A 16,829-nucleotide genomic window follows, 5' to 3' on the forward strand; every position below is an offset into this window, starting at 1 on the left:
AGGCTCAGTAGTTGTAGAACATGGGCTTAGTTGCTCTGGGGCGTGTGGGATCTTCCCAGACCAGGGATCAAACCCGTGTCCCCTGCACTGGCAGGCGGATTCTTAACCACTGTACCACCAGGGAAGTCCTACTGAATATTTTAAGCTCACTGTTCAGACCTATTGCTCAGATAAAGATTCCTTTCAAAATATTACTGCTCATTGACATTGCACCTGGTCACCTGAAAGCTCTGATGGAGATGCACAACAAGATTCATGTTGTTTTCATGCCTGCTATCACAACATCCATTCTGCAGCCATGGATCAGAGAGTAATTTCAACTTTCAAGTCTTATTATGTAAGAAATACATTTTATAAGACTATACATGCCATAGATAGTGATACCTCTGATGGGTCTGAGCAAAGCAACCGTCTGGAAACCTTCTTGAAAGGATTCACCATTTCAGATGCCATTAAGAACATTTGAGATTCAAGGGAAGAATTCAAAATATCAACATAACAGGAGTTTAGTAAAAGTTTATTCTAACCCTCATGGATGACTTAGGGGTTCAAGACTTCAGTGGAGGAAGTAACTGCAGATGTGGAAGTAGCAGGATAACTAGAATTAGAAGAGGAGCCTGAAAATGTGACTGAATTGCTGGAATCTCATAATAAAACTTTAATTCATGAGGAATTTCTTCTTATGGATAAGCAAAAAAAAAAAAAGTGGTTTCTTGACATGAAATTTGTTCATGGTGAAGATTCTGTGAAGATTGTTTAAATGACAACAAAGGATTTAGAATATTACGTAAACTTAGTTGATAAAGGAGCAGCAGATTTCTAGAGGGTTGACTTCAATTTTGAAAGAATTCTACTGTGGGTAAAATGCTGTCAAACAGCATTGCATGTTACAGAGAAACCGTTCATGAAAGGAAGAGTCAACTGATGTGGCAAACTTCATTGTTGTCTTACCTTAAGAAATGGCCACAGCCACCCAACCTTCAGCAACCACCACCCTGATCAGTCAGCAGCCATCAACATTGAGGCAAAACCCTCCACCAGCAAAAAGATTACAACTCACTGAAGGCTAGCATTTTTTAGCAATAATGTATCTTTTTAATTAAGATATGTTCATTGCTTTTTTAGACACAATGCTAGTGCACACTTATTAGACTACGGTATGGTATAAACATAACTTTTATATGCACTAGGAAACAAAAAAACTCATGTAACTCACTTTATTGCAATGCTTGCTTTATTGTGGTGGTCTGAAACCAAACCTACAAAATCTCCAAGATATGCCTGTACTAGTTCTTCGTTATGGCCTTTCCAATAAGAAACCCCAACAAGTCCCAAGGGAATTGCTAAGATGGGCAAAAACTATCAGGCCTGAGAACATCAGGCTATCTTGTGTTTCCAAGTTGATGAAACCACTTTCTGTGCCTCTCTACCTGCAGGCATATCCCCAAGAAAAGATGCAGACATCCAGGGGCATAATTAAGTGGTTGGTTAATTAATTGAGTTTAGTGACCTAGGAACCTATAATTCTGCTGCAACCACTTGTGTGATTCAATATACCAGAACATACATGTATTCAGTAAGCTATTGATTTTTAAAAGTATATTTTTGACCTCCTATGAGTAGCACCCTCAAATGAAAGAACAACCTCCAAGAAAAATATAAACTAGTTGATGTACACAACGTCTATTGCTTTTGACCTCTGATTTCATCTTGATGAAAAGTAAATGGGAGAGAGTAAGGAAAATTGTAAAGTTTGTCAAACTTATATTCAGGTTTCCTGACTCTCCCTTTACATATCTTTTCCCCTCCCTTAGGAGAACCTCCCTTGTCCTATTGGATTTCTGATTCCCTCATAGTCTGGCTACAGGGCCCCTTACTAATCTTGCACTCATGGTCTTTATTCACCCTAAAGAATAAATGACACTTTGAAATATTTATAAATAAGTTAAATAATTACTTCACTATAGCATTCAATGTGCTTAGCAATGGAAACTTAATATTCTAAATCAATTGTGGAGTACAAGAAGCAAATAGACTATAGAATCTCCCACATCATCTGTAGGAAGATCAACCCTACATATGTCTGTCATATGCTTAAGTCCTATATAAAAATGTTGCTATCCAGCATTCCATGAAATTTAGCTCATGGAAGGTAAATCATCACAATGCCTTTTGCAGGCTGAAACAATAATTTTCAGGTCAAAGAACTTAAGTGATATAAAACTACATCTTTTAAAATATCACCAACACCTTAACTAATAAAATCAATGGATCATCTTTGCATACATCAATTAAGAATCCCTGACTGAAGGCTGTTGCTGTGTCTTGCCCTGGTGTCCTGCCTGCCATCTGCTGCAAACAGTGGGGTGTCACTCCAGGACTTTGCTTCAGACAAATTGTGGTTCAAGATGGCAGAGTAGAAGGATGTGCACTCACTACCTCTTTCGAGGGCACCAGAATCACACCTAACTGCTGAACAATCATCAAAAGGAAGACACTGGAACTCACCAAAAAAGATACCCCACATCCAAAGACAAAGGAAAAGCCACAATGAGATGGTAGGAGGGGCACAATCACAATAAAATCAAATCCCATAACCACTGGGTAGGTGACTCACAAACTGGAGAACAGTTATACCACAGAAGTCCACCCACTGGAGCAAAGGGCCCCACGTCAGGCTTCCCAACCTGGGGGTCCGGCAATGGGAGGAGGAATTCCCAGAGAATCAGACTTTGAAGGCTAGTGGGATTTGACTGCAGGACTTTGGCAGGACTTGGGGAAACGGAGACTCCACTCGTGGAGGGCACATACAAAGTAGTTTGCATATCAGGACCCAGGGGGATGGAGCAGTGATCCCTTAGGAGACTGAACCAGAACTACCTGCTAGTGTTGTGGGATCTCCTGTGGGGGGTGGGGGTGGGGCGACTGTGTCTCACTGGGGGGAAAAGACACTGACAGCAGAAGTTCTGGGAAGTACTCCTTGGTGTGAGCCCTCCCAGAGTCCACCACTTGCCCCACCAAAGAGCCTGTAGGCTCCAGTGCTGGGTTGCCTCAGGCCAAACAACTAACAGGGAGGGAACTCAGCCCCACCCATCAGCAAACAAGTGGGTTAAAGTTTTACTGAGCTCTGCCCAGCAGAGCAACACCCAGCTCTACCCGCCACCAGTCCCTGCCATCTGGAAGCTTGTACAAGCCTCTTAGATAGCCTCATCCACCAGAGGGCAGACAGCAAAAGCAAGAAGAACTACAATGCTGCAACCTGTGGAACGAAAATCACATTCACAGAAAGATAGACAAAATGAAAAGGCAGAGGACTATGTACCAGATGAAGGAACAAGATAAAACCCCAGAAAATCAACTAAATGAAGTGGAGATAGGCAACCTTCCAGAAAAAGAATTCAGAATAATGATAGTGAAGATGATCCAGGACCTCAGAAAAAGAATGGAGGCAAAGATAGAGACGATGAAAGAATGTTTAATAAAGAACTGGAAGGATTATGAACAGTACAATAACTGAAATGAAAAATATAATAGAAGGAATCAATAGAAGAATAACTGAGGCAGAAGAACGGATAAGTGACCTGGAAGACAGAATGGTGGAATTCACTGCTGTGGACCAGAATAAAGAAAAAAGAATGAAAAGAAATGAAGACAGCCTAAGAGACCTCTGGGACAACATTAAACTCACCAACATTCGCATTATAGGGGTCTCAGAAGAAGAGAGAGAGAAAGGACCCGAGAAAATATTTGAAGAGATTGTAGTCGAAAGCTTCCCTAACATGGGAAAGGAAATAGCCACCCAAGTCCAGAAAGTGCAGAGAGTCCCAGGCAGGATAAATCCAAAGAGAAACACGCTGAGACACATAGTAATCAAATTGACAAAAATTAAAGATAAAGAAAAATTATGAAAAGCAACAAGGGAAAAATGACAAATAACATACAAGGGAACTCCCATAAGGTTAACAGCTGATTTCTCAGCAGAAACTCTACAAGCCAGAAGGGAGTAGCACTACATATTTTAAGGATGAAAGGAAAGAACCTACAACTAAGATTACTCTACCTGGCAAGGATCTCATTCATATTCAATGGTGAAATCAAAAGCTTTACAGACAAGCTAAGAGAATTCAACACCACCAAACCAGCTCTACAACAAATGCTAAAGGAACTTCTCTAAGTGGGAACCACAAAAGAAGAAAAGGACCTACAAAAACAAACCCAAAACAATTAAGAAAATGGTAATAGGAACATACATATCGATAATTACCTAAATTAAAACGTGAATGAATGAAACGTGAATGAATTAAATGCTCCAACCAGGGGCTTCCCTGGTGGCACAGTGGTTGACAGTCTGCCTGCTGATGCAGGGGACGCGGGTTCCTGCCCTGGTCCGTGAGGGTCCCACATGCCGCGGAGCGGCTGGCCCGTGGGCCGTGGCAGCTGGGCCTGTGCATTCGGAGCCTGTGCTCCGCGGCAGGAGGGGCCACAGCAATGAGAGGCCCGCGTACCGCAAAAAAAAAAAAAAAAATGCTCCAACCAAAAGACACAGGCTTGCTGAATGGATACAAAAACAAGACCCATATATATTCTGTCTACAAGAGACCCACTTCAGACCTAGGGACACCTACAGACTGAAAGTGAGGGGATGGATAAAGTTATTCCATGCAAATGGAAATCAAAAGAAAGCTTGATTAGCAATACTCATATCAGATAAATTAGATTTAAAAAATAAAGTATGTAACAAGAGACAAGGAAGGACACTGCATAATGATCAAGGGATCAATCCAAGAAGAAGATATAACAATTATAAATATATATGCACCAAACATAGGAGCACCTCAAAACGTAAGGCAAATGCTAACAGCTATAAAAGAGGAAATCGACAGTAACACAATAATAGTGGGAGACTTTAACACCTCACTTATACCAATGGACAGATCATCCAGACAGAAAATTAATAGGAAACACAAGCTTCAAATGACACAATAGACCAGATCGATTTAATTGATTTTTTTTTTAAGAAGATGTTGGGGGTAGGAGTTTATTAATTAATTTATTTATTTTTACTGTGTTGGGTCTTTGTTTCTCTGTGAGGGCTTTCTCTAGTCGTGGCAAGAGGGGGCCACTCTTCATTGCAGTGCGCGGGCCTCTCACTATCGCGGCCTCTATTGTTGTGAAGCATAGGCTCCAGACGCGCAGGCTCAGTAGTTGTGGCTCACGGACCTAGTTGCTCCGCGGAATGTGGGATCCTCCCAGACCAGGGCTTGAACCCATGTCCCCTGCATTAGCAGGCAGATTCTCAACCACTGCGCCACCAGGGAAGCCCCGATTTAATTGATATTTATAGGACATTCCATCTGAAAACAGCAGATTACACTTTCTTCTCAAGTGCACATGGAACATTCTCCAGGATAGATCACATCTTGGGTCACAAATCAAGCCTCGGTAAGTTTAAGAAAATTGAAACCATATCAAGCATCTTTTCTGACCACAACGCTATGAGATTAAAAATCAGTTACAGGGAAAAAAAACCCATAAAAACACAAACACATGGAGGCTAAACAATACATTACTGAATAACAAGAGATCACTGAAGAAATCAAAGAGAAAATCAGAAAATACCTAGAGATAAATGACAATGAAAACAAGATGATCAGAAACCTATGGGATGTAGCAAAAGCAATTCTAAGAGGGAAGTTTATAGCAATTCAATCGCACCTCAAGAAACAAAAAAAATCTCAAACAATCTAACCTTACACCTAAAGGGAGTGGAGAAAGAACAACAAACAAAACCCAAAGTTAGTAGAAGGGAAGAAATCATAAAGATCAGAGCAGAAATAAATGAAATAGATACAAAGAAAACAATAGCAAAGATCAATAAAACTAAAATCTAGTTCTTTGTGAAGAACAAAATTGATAAACCATTAGCCAGACTCATCAAGAAAAAGAGGAGGAGGACTCAAATCAATAAAATTAGAAATGAAAACGGAGAAGTTACAACTGACACCACAGAAATACACAGCCTCATAAGAGACTACTACAAGCAAATCTATGCCAATAAAATGGACAACCTGGAAGAAATGGACAAATTCTTAGAAAGGTATACCCTTCCAAGACTGAACCAGGAAGAAGTAGAAAATATTAACAGACAAGTAATGAAATTGAAACTGTGATTAAAAATCTTCCAACAAACAAAGTCCAGGACAGATGGCTTCACAGGTGAATTCTATCAAATATTTAGAAGAGCTAACCCCCATCCTTTCAAACTCTTCCAAAAAATTGTAGAGGAAGGAACACTCCCAACTCATTGTACGAGGCCACCATCACCCTGATACCAAAACTAGACAAAGGTACTACAGAAAAAGAAAATTACAGACCAATATCACTGATGAATATAGATGCAAAAGTCCTCAACAAATACTAGCAAACAGAATCCAACAACACATTAAAAGGATCATATCACCATGATCAAGTGGGAGTTATCCCAGGGATACAAGGATTCTTCAGCATACACAAATCAATCAATGTGATACACCATATTAACAAATTGAAGAATAAAAACCATATGACAATCTCAATAGACGCAGAAAAAGCTTTTGACAAAATTCAACACCCATTTATGATAAAAACTCTCCAGAATGTGGGCACAGAGGGAACCTACCTCAACATAATAAAGGCCATATACAACAAATCCACAGCAAACATCATTCTCAATGGTGAGAAACTGAAAGCATTTCCTCTAGATCAGGAACAAGACAAGGATGTCCCCTCTCACCACTATTATTCAACATAGTTTTGGAAGTCCTAGCTATAGCAATCAGAGAAGAAAAAGAAATAAAAGTAATCCAAATCAGAAAAGAAGAAGTAAAACTGTCACTCTTTGCAGATGACATGATACTATACATACAGAAAGCTAAAGATGCCACCAGAAAACTACTAGAGCTAATCAATGAATTTGGTAAAATAGCAGGAAACAAAATTAATGCACAGAAATCTCTTGCATTCCTATAAACTAACAACAAAAGATCAGAAAGATAAATTAAGGAAATAATCCCATTCACCACTGCAATAAAAAGAATAAGATACCTAGGAATAAACCTACCTAAGGAGATAAAAGCTTGTACTCAGAAAACTATAAGACACAGATGAAAGAAATTAAAGATGTCACAGATAGAGAGATATACCATGTTCTTAGATTGGAAGAATCAATATTGTGAAAATGGCTATACTACCCAAAGCAATCTACAGATTCAGTGCAATCCCTATCAAATTACCAATGGCATTTTTTTTACAGAACTAGAACAAAAAACTCTTAAAATATGTATGAAAACACAAAAGACCTCAAATAGCCAAAGCAATCTTGAGAAAAAAAATAACCGGAGCTGTAGGAATCAGACTCCCTGACTTCAGACTATTTTACAAAGCTACAGTAACCTAGACAATATGGTACTGGTACAAAAACAGAAATATAGATCAATGGAACAGGATAGAGAGCCCAGAGAGAAACCCATGCACCTATGGTCAATTAATCTATGACAAAGGAGGCAAGGATATACAATGGAGAAAAGACAGTCTCTTCAATAACTGGTGCTGGGAAAAGTGAACAGCTACATGTAAAAGAATGAAATTAGAATACTCCCTAATACCATACACAAAAATAAACTCAAAATGGATTAGAGACCTAAATGTAAGACTGGACACTATAAAACTCTTACAGGAAAACATAGGACGAACACTCTGACATAAATCACACAAGATCTGTGATTGACCCACCTCCTAGAGTAATGGAAATACAAACAAAAATAAATAAATGGGACCTAATGAAACTTAAAAGCTTTTGCACAGCAAAGGAAACTATAAACAAGACGAAAAGACAGCCCTCAGAATGGGAGAAAATATTTGCAACCAAATCAATGGACAAAGGATTAATGTCCAAAATATATAAACAGTTCATATAGCTCAATATTAAAAAAACAAACAACCCAATCAAAAAATGGGCAGAAGACCTAAACAGACATTTCTCCAAAGAAGACATACAGATGGCCAAGAAGCACATGAAAAGCTGCTCAATATCACTAATTATTCAAGAAATCCAAATCAAAACTCCAGTGAGGTGTCACCTCACACTGGTTAGAATGGGCATCATCAGAAAATGTACAAACAACAAATGCTGGAGAGGGTGTGGAGAAAAGAGAACCCTCTTGCACTGTTTGGAATGTCAATTGATACAGCCACTCTGGAGAACAGTATAGAGATTCCTTAAAAAACTAAAAATAGAATTGCCAAATAATGCAGCAATCCCACTAGGCATATACCTAGAGAAAACTATAATTCAAAAAGACACATGAACCCCAATGTTCACTGCAGCACTATTTACAATAGCCAGGTCATGGAAGCAACCTAAATGCCCATAGACAGGAGAATGGATAAAGAAGATACGGTACATGTATACAATGGAATATTACATCAGCCATAAAAAGGAATGAAATTGGGTCATTTGTAGAGACGTGTATGGACCTAGAGACTGTCATACAGAGTGAAGTAAGTCAGAAAGAGAAAAACAAATATCATATATTAACGCATACATGTAGAATCTAGAAAAGTGGTGCAGATGAACTGGTTTGCAGGGCAGAAATAGAGACACAGATGTAGAGAACAAATATATGGATGCCAAGGGGGAAAGCACGGGGTGGGGTGGGGGGGAGGAAATGGGAGATTGGGATTGACATGTATACACTAATATGTATAAAATAGATGACTAATAAGAACCTGCTGTATAAAAAAATTAATTAATTAAATTTTAAAAAAAGGAATCCCCAATATCATATTTCCCATGAAGTCTATGAGTAGCCTTATTTCTACTTTAATAATAGTAATATCATCTATATTTTAGCAAGTTATTAATATTATTCTTTCACTTTATTCTCAACATGTTAAAATCAAATTCATAATAGTCTTTAAATCAAGCCCTCATCCAGATCATCTTATTTCTATTAGTGGCCCCAAAGTCTCCTTTTCATTCAGGTTTGAAGCACAAGCCTCACCCTAAACTTACCCCAAGCCATCTCCCACACTGCCAACAAATTAGTGTTTCAAAAGTAGAATTCCTCTTATGTCAATTCCATATAGAATAAAGAGGGGAAAAGCCAGTGCCTCCCCATTACATGTAAATTAAGTAGTAATCCTTTTCCTTGTGGTTTAATACCATCCAAGATGTGCATTAGACTTCATAAATACCTCTAATTTGCACAGCTCTGTGTTTTAGCTAGTATTATGAATTATGATTCTTATTAGCTAACATTTAATGACTATTGACTATATATTAGTCAGTGTCCTTAGGCTTCACATAAATTATTTTAGATAACCTCAGGATAACCCTATTAGGTAGATACTATTATATCCTTATTCTTAAAAACAAGTCAACCGAAATCACTGAGTTGGGTAACAGGAGAATTCATTTCGGCAAAGTCTGTGATGTGTCTGAAGTAACAGAGACAGCCTGTTGAACAGCAGTGATTTAGCTCTGCGTCTTGTAACTCCAAGGCTAATGACACAGTAATTTCTGCCCCCCCGCATCTGTCCCTTAAGCCAAGTATAAATATCAATTCCAAATGGAATGGATGTTATTCTCTTGGGGAATGGTGAGGCTTGCTGGGAAAGGTCACAGAAATTCTTGCCCTATTTTCTCTAAGTCATGACATAGTGAGACATTCCTATTTGTAGCTACTTTGCCTACTTCTTTGGTGACTGTATCTAGATTTTTCCAAGCAATTCTCATTTCAAACTTTCTCTCCCTTCTAATCAGAGGCATAGTTTAGCGTAAATGCACTAGAAAACATCATCAATAAAAACTTTAAAGCCACATGTTGACATAAAGTTGTAAAGATCATGATGAAAAGCTGCTAGAGGAAGCAAAGGAAACTGAAGTTCTCAGACAGGTTTGCCTTGTAATATGGGCTCTGCTACAAAGTAAAGGCCACTCCCTTTTGTCCCCTGATCTCAACCATATATTCTAAGTTGTGGTCTTATGCAAGGCCAGTGTACCCCATGAAGGTATACAACCAACAGATTAGGAGAAAATAGAACCCAAAGCATTCTTTCAAATGTCTGGGCAGTTGAAGTGAATGGGGCAAGTGAAGTATCCTACCTCCTTTTTCTTTGTGAGCACATCTTGAATGCAAAGAATCAATGTTTGATAAACCTTATCATAATAAAGCTTTGTCCAGAGCAGCCACCTTTATTTCAGGAAACGAAAATCTAATTATGATGTTAACCCAAACAAAAACGGAATTCTTTAACCTTTGTGCTCAATCTACAATTGATAAGACCAAATAATAAAAAATCATTGACATTTCAATTTTCTCTGAGAAGAATACATTAAAATAAAATTTATGCACACAGAATGTAAGAATGTTGCAGATATTCCTCATTACTTGCTGTAGGAGATTCAGTAAAACTTGGTTAATAAGTAAAAAGATGTTTCAAAATGCTCATACACTTTTAAATTTAAAAAGCCGTCCAATCATGAATTCTTGATACTGAAGGTCTGCTGATGTATTTGGCATGAAAAATGAAGCAGAAAAATCCATGAGATGGATTGTTAATTAAATGCCAAATAACACACCGAGAAGACTATTTTATGGTGACTTTAGAAAATTCCAAAGAGCAAAGGTTTGTCTCTTTATAATCGAGGGGTTGTAATACCAATGTGGAGTCTCTAGGTGCTGAAAATGTTCATGTTTTTTTACTTCTGCAATGTGTGCCATATGCAACATATCCCCAAAGGAGACCATGTGAGTAAAATTATATGAACTTGAACAATAGCTTTTTGTTTTGTGATAAATACACAATGCTAATTAAGAAATAAAATATGCAGCTTTTAAGCCTTTTTATCTAAGCTGCTTTTAGTTTCTCCACACCAAGTCTGTACTAATGGGCTTTCCTTTCCGCAGGGAGATAAAGAAGCTGAATTAGGGCTTCCATTTTCCCCACTTTGTGATCGGAAGTCAACGATGGTGGCGCAATCCCAAATAGGTAATACTGAGGATTGGTGGTTGTGGAGAGCGGGTGTGTGCCTGTCAGTTTTCAAATGGATACATGATGTTGTTCACCCATGAAAACCTCACTCCATATTCATGATGAATTTGATCTTTAGACTGATCTATATGGTGGTGAATGAAGAATTTTGAAACATTCTCACAAAATGAACTCAATAAAGCAGTATTAGTGAATAATAATTGTTATTCTCTTTGTAATCCTTTTACAAAATAGAGGACTTTCTTCTTTTGCAAGCAACAGCATTTCTTGTTTTGTTGCTGATTATTTTCTGTAATTCAATCCTTTGTATTTAGGGCAATCCAATGAAAATATTAATATATCTGTTATCACTGTTTGCATAATATTCTTAATATACAAGCTCATATTCTTTTGGGAAAAAATTCTTATGATATGAATAGGGAAGCCAACAACCGGAAATCTGTAAAATGATACTGCTCCCAACCATATTTATCCTTTTCATTTGTGCTTATATTGGAGACTTCAAGTCCAGCCCATGATTAAAACATATTATTGCTATGCTGCATGGTTCATATATTTGTAATAGTTATTCCCTGGGCCAGCATCTTCATTACTGATCTATATGATCAATAAATATAAGGATGACTGCCTTACCTCTCTAGTTGGTCTGGTACCACCTCCTACAAAGTGGTGGTCAGCTGTCAGAAAGCTTCTTGCTCTCACCTTTCCCCTCTTCCTACCCATGTTCCAACAGCTGTTTTCCTAGCTACCATAACGCAGGTGACTCTCATCATTTAGAAGTTGTGAATATGTGAGGTTAAGGACCTCCTTGGGCAAGCTGAGAAGAATAGAAGTGTGTGAGGCTTATTGCCGTGATGTAAACTGCTGCCATGTTAGTAGAGGTGACTCATTTGATAGTCTCTAGATCCCAGGCATTTAAAACCATAGACAAAACGTGAAAGAACACCCTGGTGGTCAATTAACATTGACTCAACTTGAAGTCATCAATTCAAACACAAAACTATTGAAATTTTTGAATTAAAAATGCATCTTAGGGCTTCCCTGGTGGCGCAGTGGTTGAGAGTCTGCCTGCCGATGCAGGGGACACGGGTTCGTGCCCCGGTCCGGGAAGATCCCACATGCCGCGGAGCGGCTGGGTCCGTGAGCCATGGCCGCTGAGCCTGCGCGTCCAGAGCCTGTGCTCCGCGATGGAAGAGGCCACAACAGTGAGAGGCCCGCGTATGGCAAAAAAAAAAAAAAAAAAAAAAAAATGCATCTTAATGTATGCTATGGTGAATACAATTACTTGAAATGTGAATTACTTTATCCAAGTTTCTGATGGATAGGATACTTTTTAAATATAGATATTTCCCAGGACACTATCATTTAAAAAGCATCCTCGCAGTGTTCTCTTATGTCCAGATGGTAGTCTGTTGCTCCCAGTCGTGTTTAAGGCAACAAGTGCTTGATTTCCAGCACCACACCTCTCCTGGGACCTCGGGTGTTGAATGTACACAGAGCTTGTCTCCTCCTCCACCTAAACACAGGTGGTAAATGCTCCTAAAGGACCGTGCCCCATTCTCTGTGTGTGTCATTTTCTAGTTTGATGAGTACTTTCAATGTAAAATTCTTTATTCAATCCTGTCATCTCAAAGTGGCGGGATTAATGCTGTTCTCCGTTCTGATTTAACAGAATACGCCCACACGTTGCGAACTTAAAGCTTTACATCCTGGGAATAATAAACAGCAATTTGAAATATTAACACACTGGCAGAAAGCTCTGACTGATACAGTGTGAGACAAAAAAGTGGTTGCCTTCCTGTGGCTTGAGAAAAAAACTTCAATTATTTAGTTTCTTTGAAGCTTACATATTATTTCTTGTTAGTCAATAATAAAATTCAACGAACAAGTGAAGACCTTTCAGAAAGAAGAGTGATCCCTCTCATTAACAGAGGAAAATAGATTGACTCTGGTTAGATCTGAAATTATTGTTAACAATAAGATGAGGCTGAATATTAAGTAGGAAACCCAATACACTTGAGTTAGCAAGCTTAAATTGTATCACTTCCACTGCTTGAGAGATGATTTTGTAGAACAGTTAAACTCTCTCTAAAGATTGTGTTATTGGATTAAAAATAATTGCAATGGGCTTCCCTGGTGGCGCAGTGGTTGGGAGTCCGCCTGCCGATGCAGGGGACACGGGTTTGTGCCCCGGTCTGGGAGGATCCCGCATGCCGCAGAGCGGCTGGGCCCGTGAGCCGTGGCCGCTGGGCCTGCGCGTCCGGAGCTTCTGCTCCGCAACCAGTGAGAGGCCCGCATACCGGGGAAAAAAAAAAAAAAAAATTGCAAGGGGTAAGCTGAACCAATGTTGTAGTTGAAACTTGTTATCAGGAGCATCAGAATCTCTGCATTATTACTAATGTTAAAATTCAGGAAATTGTAACACTTGAATATATTTATTTATGTTTTTGCTTTTGTAGGTTTCATTGATTTCATAGTAGAGCCAACATTTTCTCTTCTGACAGACTCAACAGAGAAAATTATTATTCCTCTTATAGAGGAAGACTCAAAAACCAAAACTCCTTCCTATGGAGCAAGCAGGTTTGATGTTTTCTTTTTTGCATCTTTTCCTTTTTACTTATGATTATCTTTATTATTCCTTACATTAGGCAGGAAATTCTTAGAAGAATTATTAGGTAGTATTGCCACCTAATGGCTCTACAATATATTGCATCTGCCTTTGAAATTAGGAATTTGATGTCCACTACAAAAAATATCAAAGTACTAAGGAGTATAACAGAATTGTATTCAATACTCAAGAGAATAAATATTATTTTAATTTTCATTAAAATGTATGAATTATGTCCTGGATATAGTAACATGTCTGGTAGTGGTGGGCAGTTGGGAGACGGGCATTGTGTTGGCTTGCTAACAAATCAATCACAGCCCAATTGTATGTCTAGAAAGATGCCTACATCAAAGTTAGCCTTTTAGATGACATGAATACAGTGGATCTGTATAACATGTAACTTAAAATATTTCAATCTAGATTTTTTTCAATGATAAATGTGTTAAGGGATGTTATTTAAAACTTCCAGTTGCAGAAAAATTATGCTAAATTCTTGTCCATCTGAACACATAGTTTTTCCAAATAACATACCAGCATTTCCTAAATGTTGCCCTAATGAGGAAACTGAGGGAATGTTCTACCTGAGAAAGATCCACATTATCCTAGAGATTAAATGGTGACGGAAGGGCAGGGACCATTACCCCACTTTTAGCTCCAGAATGATGATGCCGCTGTGCTGCTCACCAGTGGACTCACCACTAAGTCAGCTCATCTCAAGGGTCTGCTGCTGTAATTAGGCCTCACCCACCCGCACCCCATAATACATGTGGGCCCTGACCTGCTGCTCTGGGAATCCCAACAGAGCCTGGCCCTCTCCATGAGGGGAGGAAGGTAGGAGGTGAGCAGCTCTGACAGGTGCTCAAAACTGGGCCTGAGCAGCTGCCTTCCTGCTTCTGTAGCTGGTTTTGTAACGTGTTTCAGGCTTTGCTTCCTCATCCCATATACTGCCCTTGGTATTTCCTGTTTTCTTTGGTGGTTACTATTAGCTCAAGCACCTTTATGTTATCACATCTTTCTCATTCCTCTAGACGATCAAATATGAAAGGCACCATGAATGATGGAACCTATTCCCCAGACTACTCCCTTGCAAGCGTGGACCTGAAGAGCTTCAAAAACAACCTGGCGGACATCATCCAGCAGAACAAAGAGAGGTGGAAAGAATTAGCTGCTCAAGGTACGGTTGTTTATGAAGGTTTACTACCATTTCTCTCTGTCCTAACTCCTCTGAGATGTTGGATTTTTTCCCCCTAGATTTCTTCTTTTATAAAATATGCAAGCCCTTGGAGGTGTTTAGAATTTGGCTACCCTTTGACTACTCATAAGAAAATTGGTTTCTATGTTAAATAAAAAGACATTCTGCTCTGTTTGTGCCATGTGGGCTGCAGAAGTATTGACATGGGTGGCAGTGAAGTGGATGTGAAGGATGGGACAATAAAAGAGCGACAAGACTTTATGTGGCACAGTAACGTCCTGTTCATTTCTAAAGGTGCTTTTGATCCTGTGTTTTAGGCTTTCCAAGTAGTTTTGTGTTGCATTAGGAATGCAACACTTAGTGTTAGAGATTTGAGTATATGTTTTTTTCAGCTTTGCTAAGTTACTTCTTTGGCTGACAGGTTCACGGATGAGTTGGGAGAATCGTTTGTAATCGGCTACCAAAGAAAACAAATGGGAGGCTAGCTCTGTATTTCTGACATGTTTTTTATTCAGATTAATTAGTCTATTTGGTTTCCAAGGCATGTGAGTTAGTATCAGTCATTATCCTTCATGCAGGAAATTAGCTTTCAAATTCCACATCTGGCCCATCTCCTTTCATGCTGCATCCCATAGACCTATCTCTCTCATGCTTTATACTCCCTGCACAGTGGCATTCTGGCAGGTTCTTATAATACCCCAGGGCCTTTGCAATGATTGTTTCTTCAGCCAGGAATTCTCCTCTTGGAGCTTTTGCAAGGCTGATTCCTTCTTGGCTGGCTGATTCATTCCTTGGCTGGAGTGTTCCTCCCTCTGCAATCTGTATTTTATTTCTAATTTGAAAAACACAGTACTTAATAACTTTTTAAATTCTCACATGGATCTTACTGTTATCATTCCCATTTTACAGATAAGGAAACTGAGGCAGAGGACAGTTATGTGACTGGCCTCAAATCCCACAACTAGTAAGTGAAGGAGCTGAAATTCATTCTTCCTCTACAAATGTAGTGCCCTAAAACCCCATGCTAGGCCGCCCACCAAAAAGACCCTCCTTGACCACTAAAAGTAATGTCCTCTGTCCTGGTTTCCCCTATTCAAACCCAGTTTAGTCATTTCAAAGTGGTATCACTAGTCCATAATCAATGATGTTGATTTATTCCTTTCCTTATCCTCTGTCTTCCACATGGGAACGTACAATCCTCAAAAGTCGGGTTGTGGTCTACTGTGTTTCCCAGGGTTTCCTCAGCTCCTGGTACAGTGCTGGGCATATCACAGGCACTCAGTAAATATTTGTTTAATTAAATAGTTAGTTAATCCTGAATGGGGCTGCATTATTTCTCCACCTCTGCTATTAGAAAACTTTTAAAAATACCAATCTAATGCCTTCATCTGAGTCTGTAACTTGTGTTCTCCCAGCCACTTAAGTCTGATCTTAGTTGAAAGGAAACAGAGTTTCCCAAACATTTGTGGCTCTATACAGCCATTACAAGGACTACTTCCTCGATGTATAACCTGTGTGATCACACAGTTCCTCCCCCACCCCCCACTCAGAATGGCCTATGCATAATTAAATACTCTAGTATCATCATCTTGAAATTCTTAAAAAATTTGGAGCTAGGGGCCTTATTTTTATTTGGCACTGCGCCTTGCAATTATATAGCTATTCCTGGCCCTTACGAAGGGTCTTTGTAGTCATACATTATTGTCACTCAATAAAAAACATCACACAATACAAGATCCAGATGACCATACTAAAACATTTTCAAACCCATCTAACTGGAGACTTCAAGTGACTAGAATTTCCCCTCTATATGAACAAATTATACTCATGATATTGACCCTGAAGCACTATAAGATATAAATCGCTAGACCATAAGCTGTTTGAAAACAGGAACAATATCTATTGTATTGTCATTATTTCTCAGAGCTGGCATGTCCGTGGCATACTACAGGTGCTGTAAAATTATTTACTGAATGTGGTTTTGAATGAAAGAAT

At 38.9% G+C, this 16,829-nt stretch overlaps 1 protein-coding gene across 10 annotated transcripts in view; it reads left to right on the forward strand.

Moving 5' to 3' along the window:
• The window catches only part of PDE1A (phosphodiesterase 1A), a 288,873-nt gene that overhangs the window by 218,326 nt on the left and 53,718 nt on the right, over positions 1-16,829 (forward strand). For all 10 annotated transcript variants that reach the window (XM_060152508.1, XM_060152509.1, XM_060152505.1 and 7 more), the window contains exons 11-13: positions 10,950-11,031; positions 13,494-13,614; positions 14,671-14,816. In XM_060152508.1, the coding sequence (XP_060008491.1) occupies positions 10,950-11,031; positions 13,494-13,614; positions 14,671-14,816 (349 nt within the window). The remainder of the gene's footprint in view (positions 1-10,949; positions 11,032-13,493; positions 13,615-14,670; positions 14,817-16,829) is intronic.

This window comes from Lagenorhynchus albirostris, chromosome 6 (genome assembly GCF_949774975.1).
Source record: "Lagenorhynchus albirostris chromosome 6, mLagAlb1.1, whole genome shotgun sequence".
NCBI classification, from domain to species: Eukaryota; Metazoa; Chordata; class Mammalia; order Artiodactyla; family Delphinidae; genus Lagenorhynchus; species Lagenorhynchus albirostris.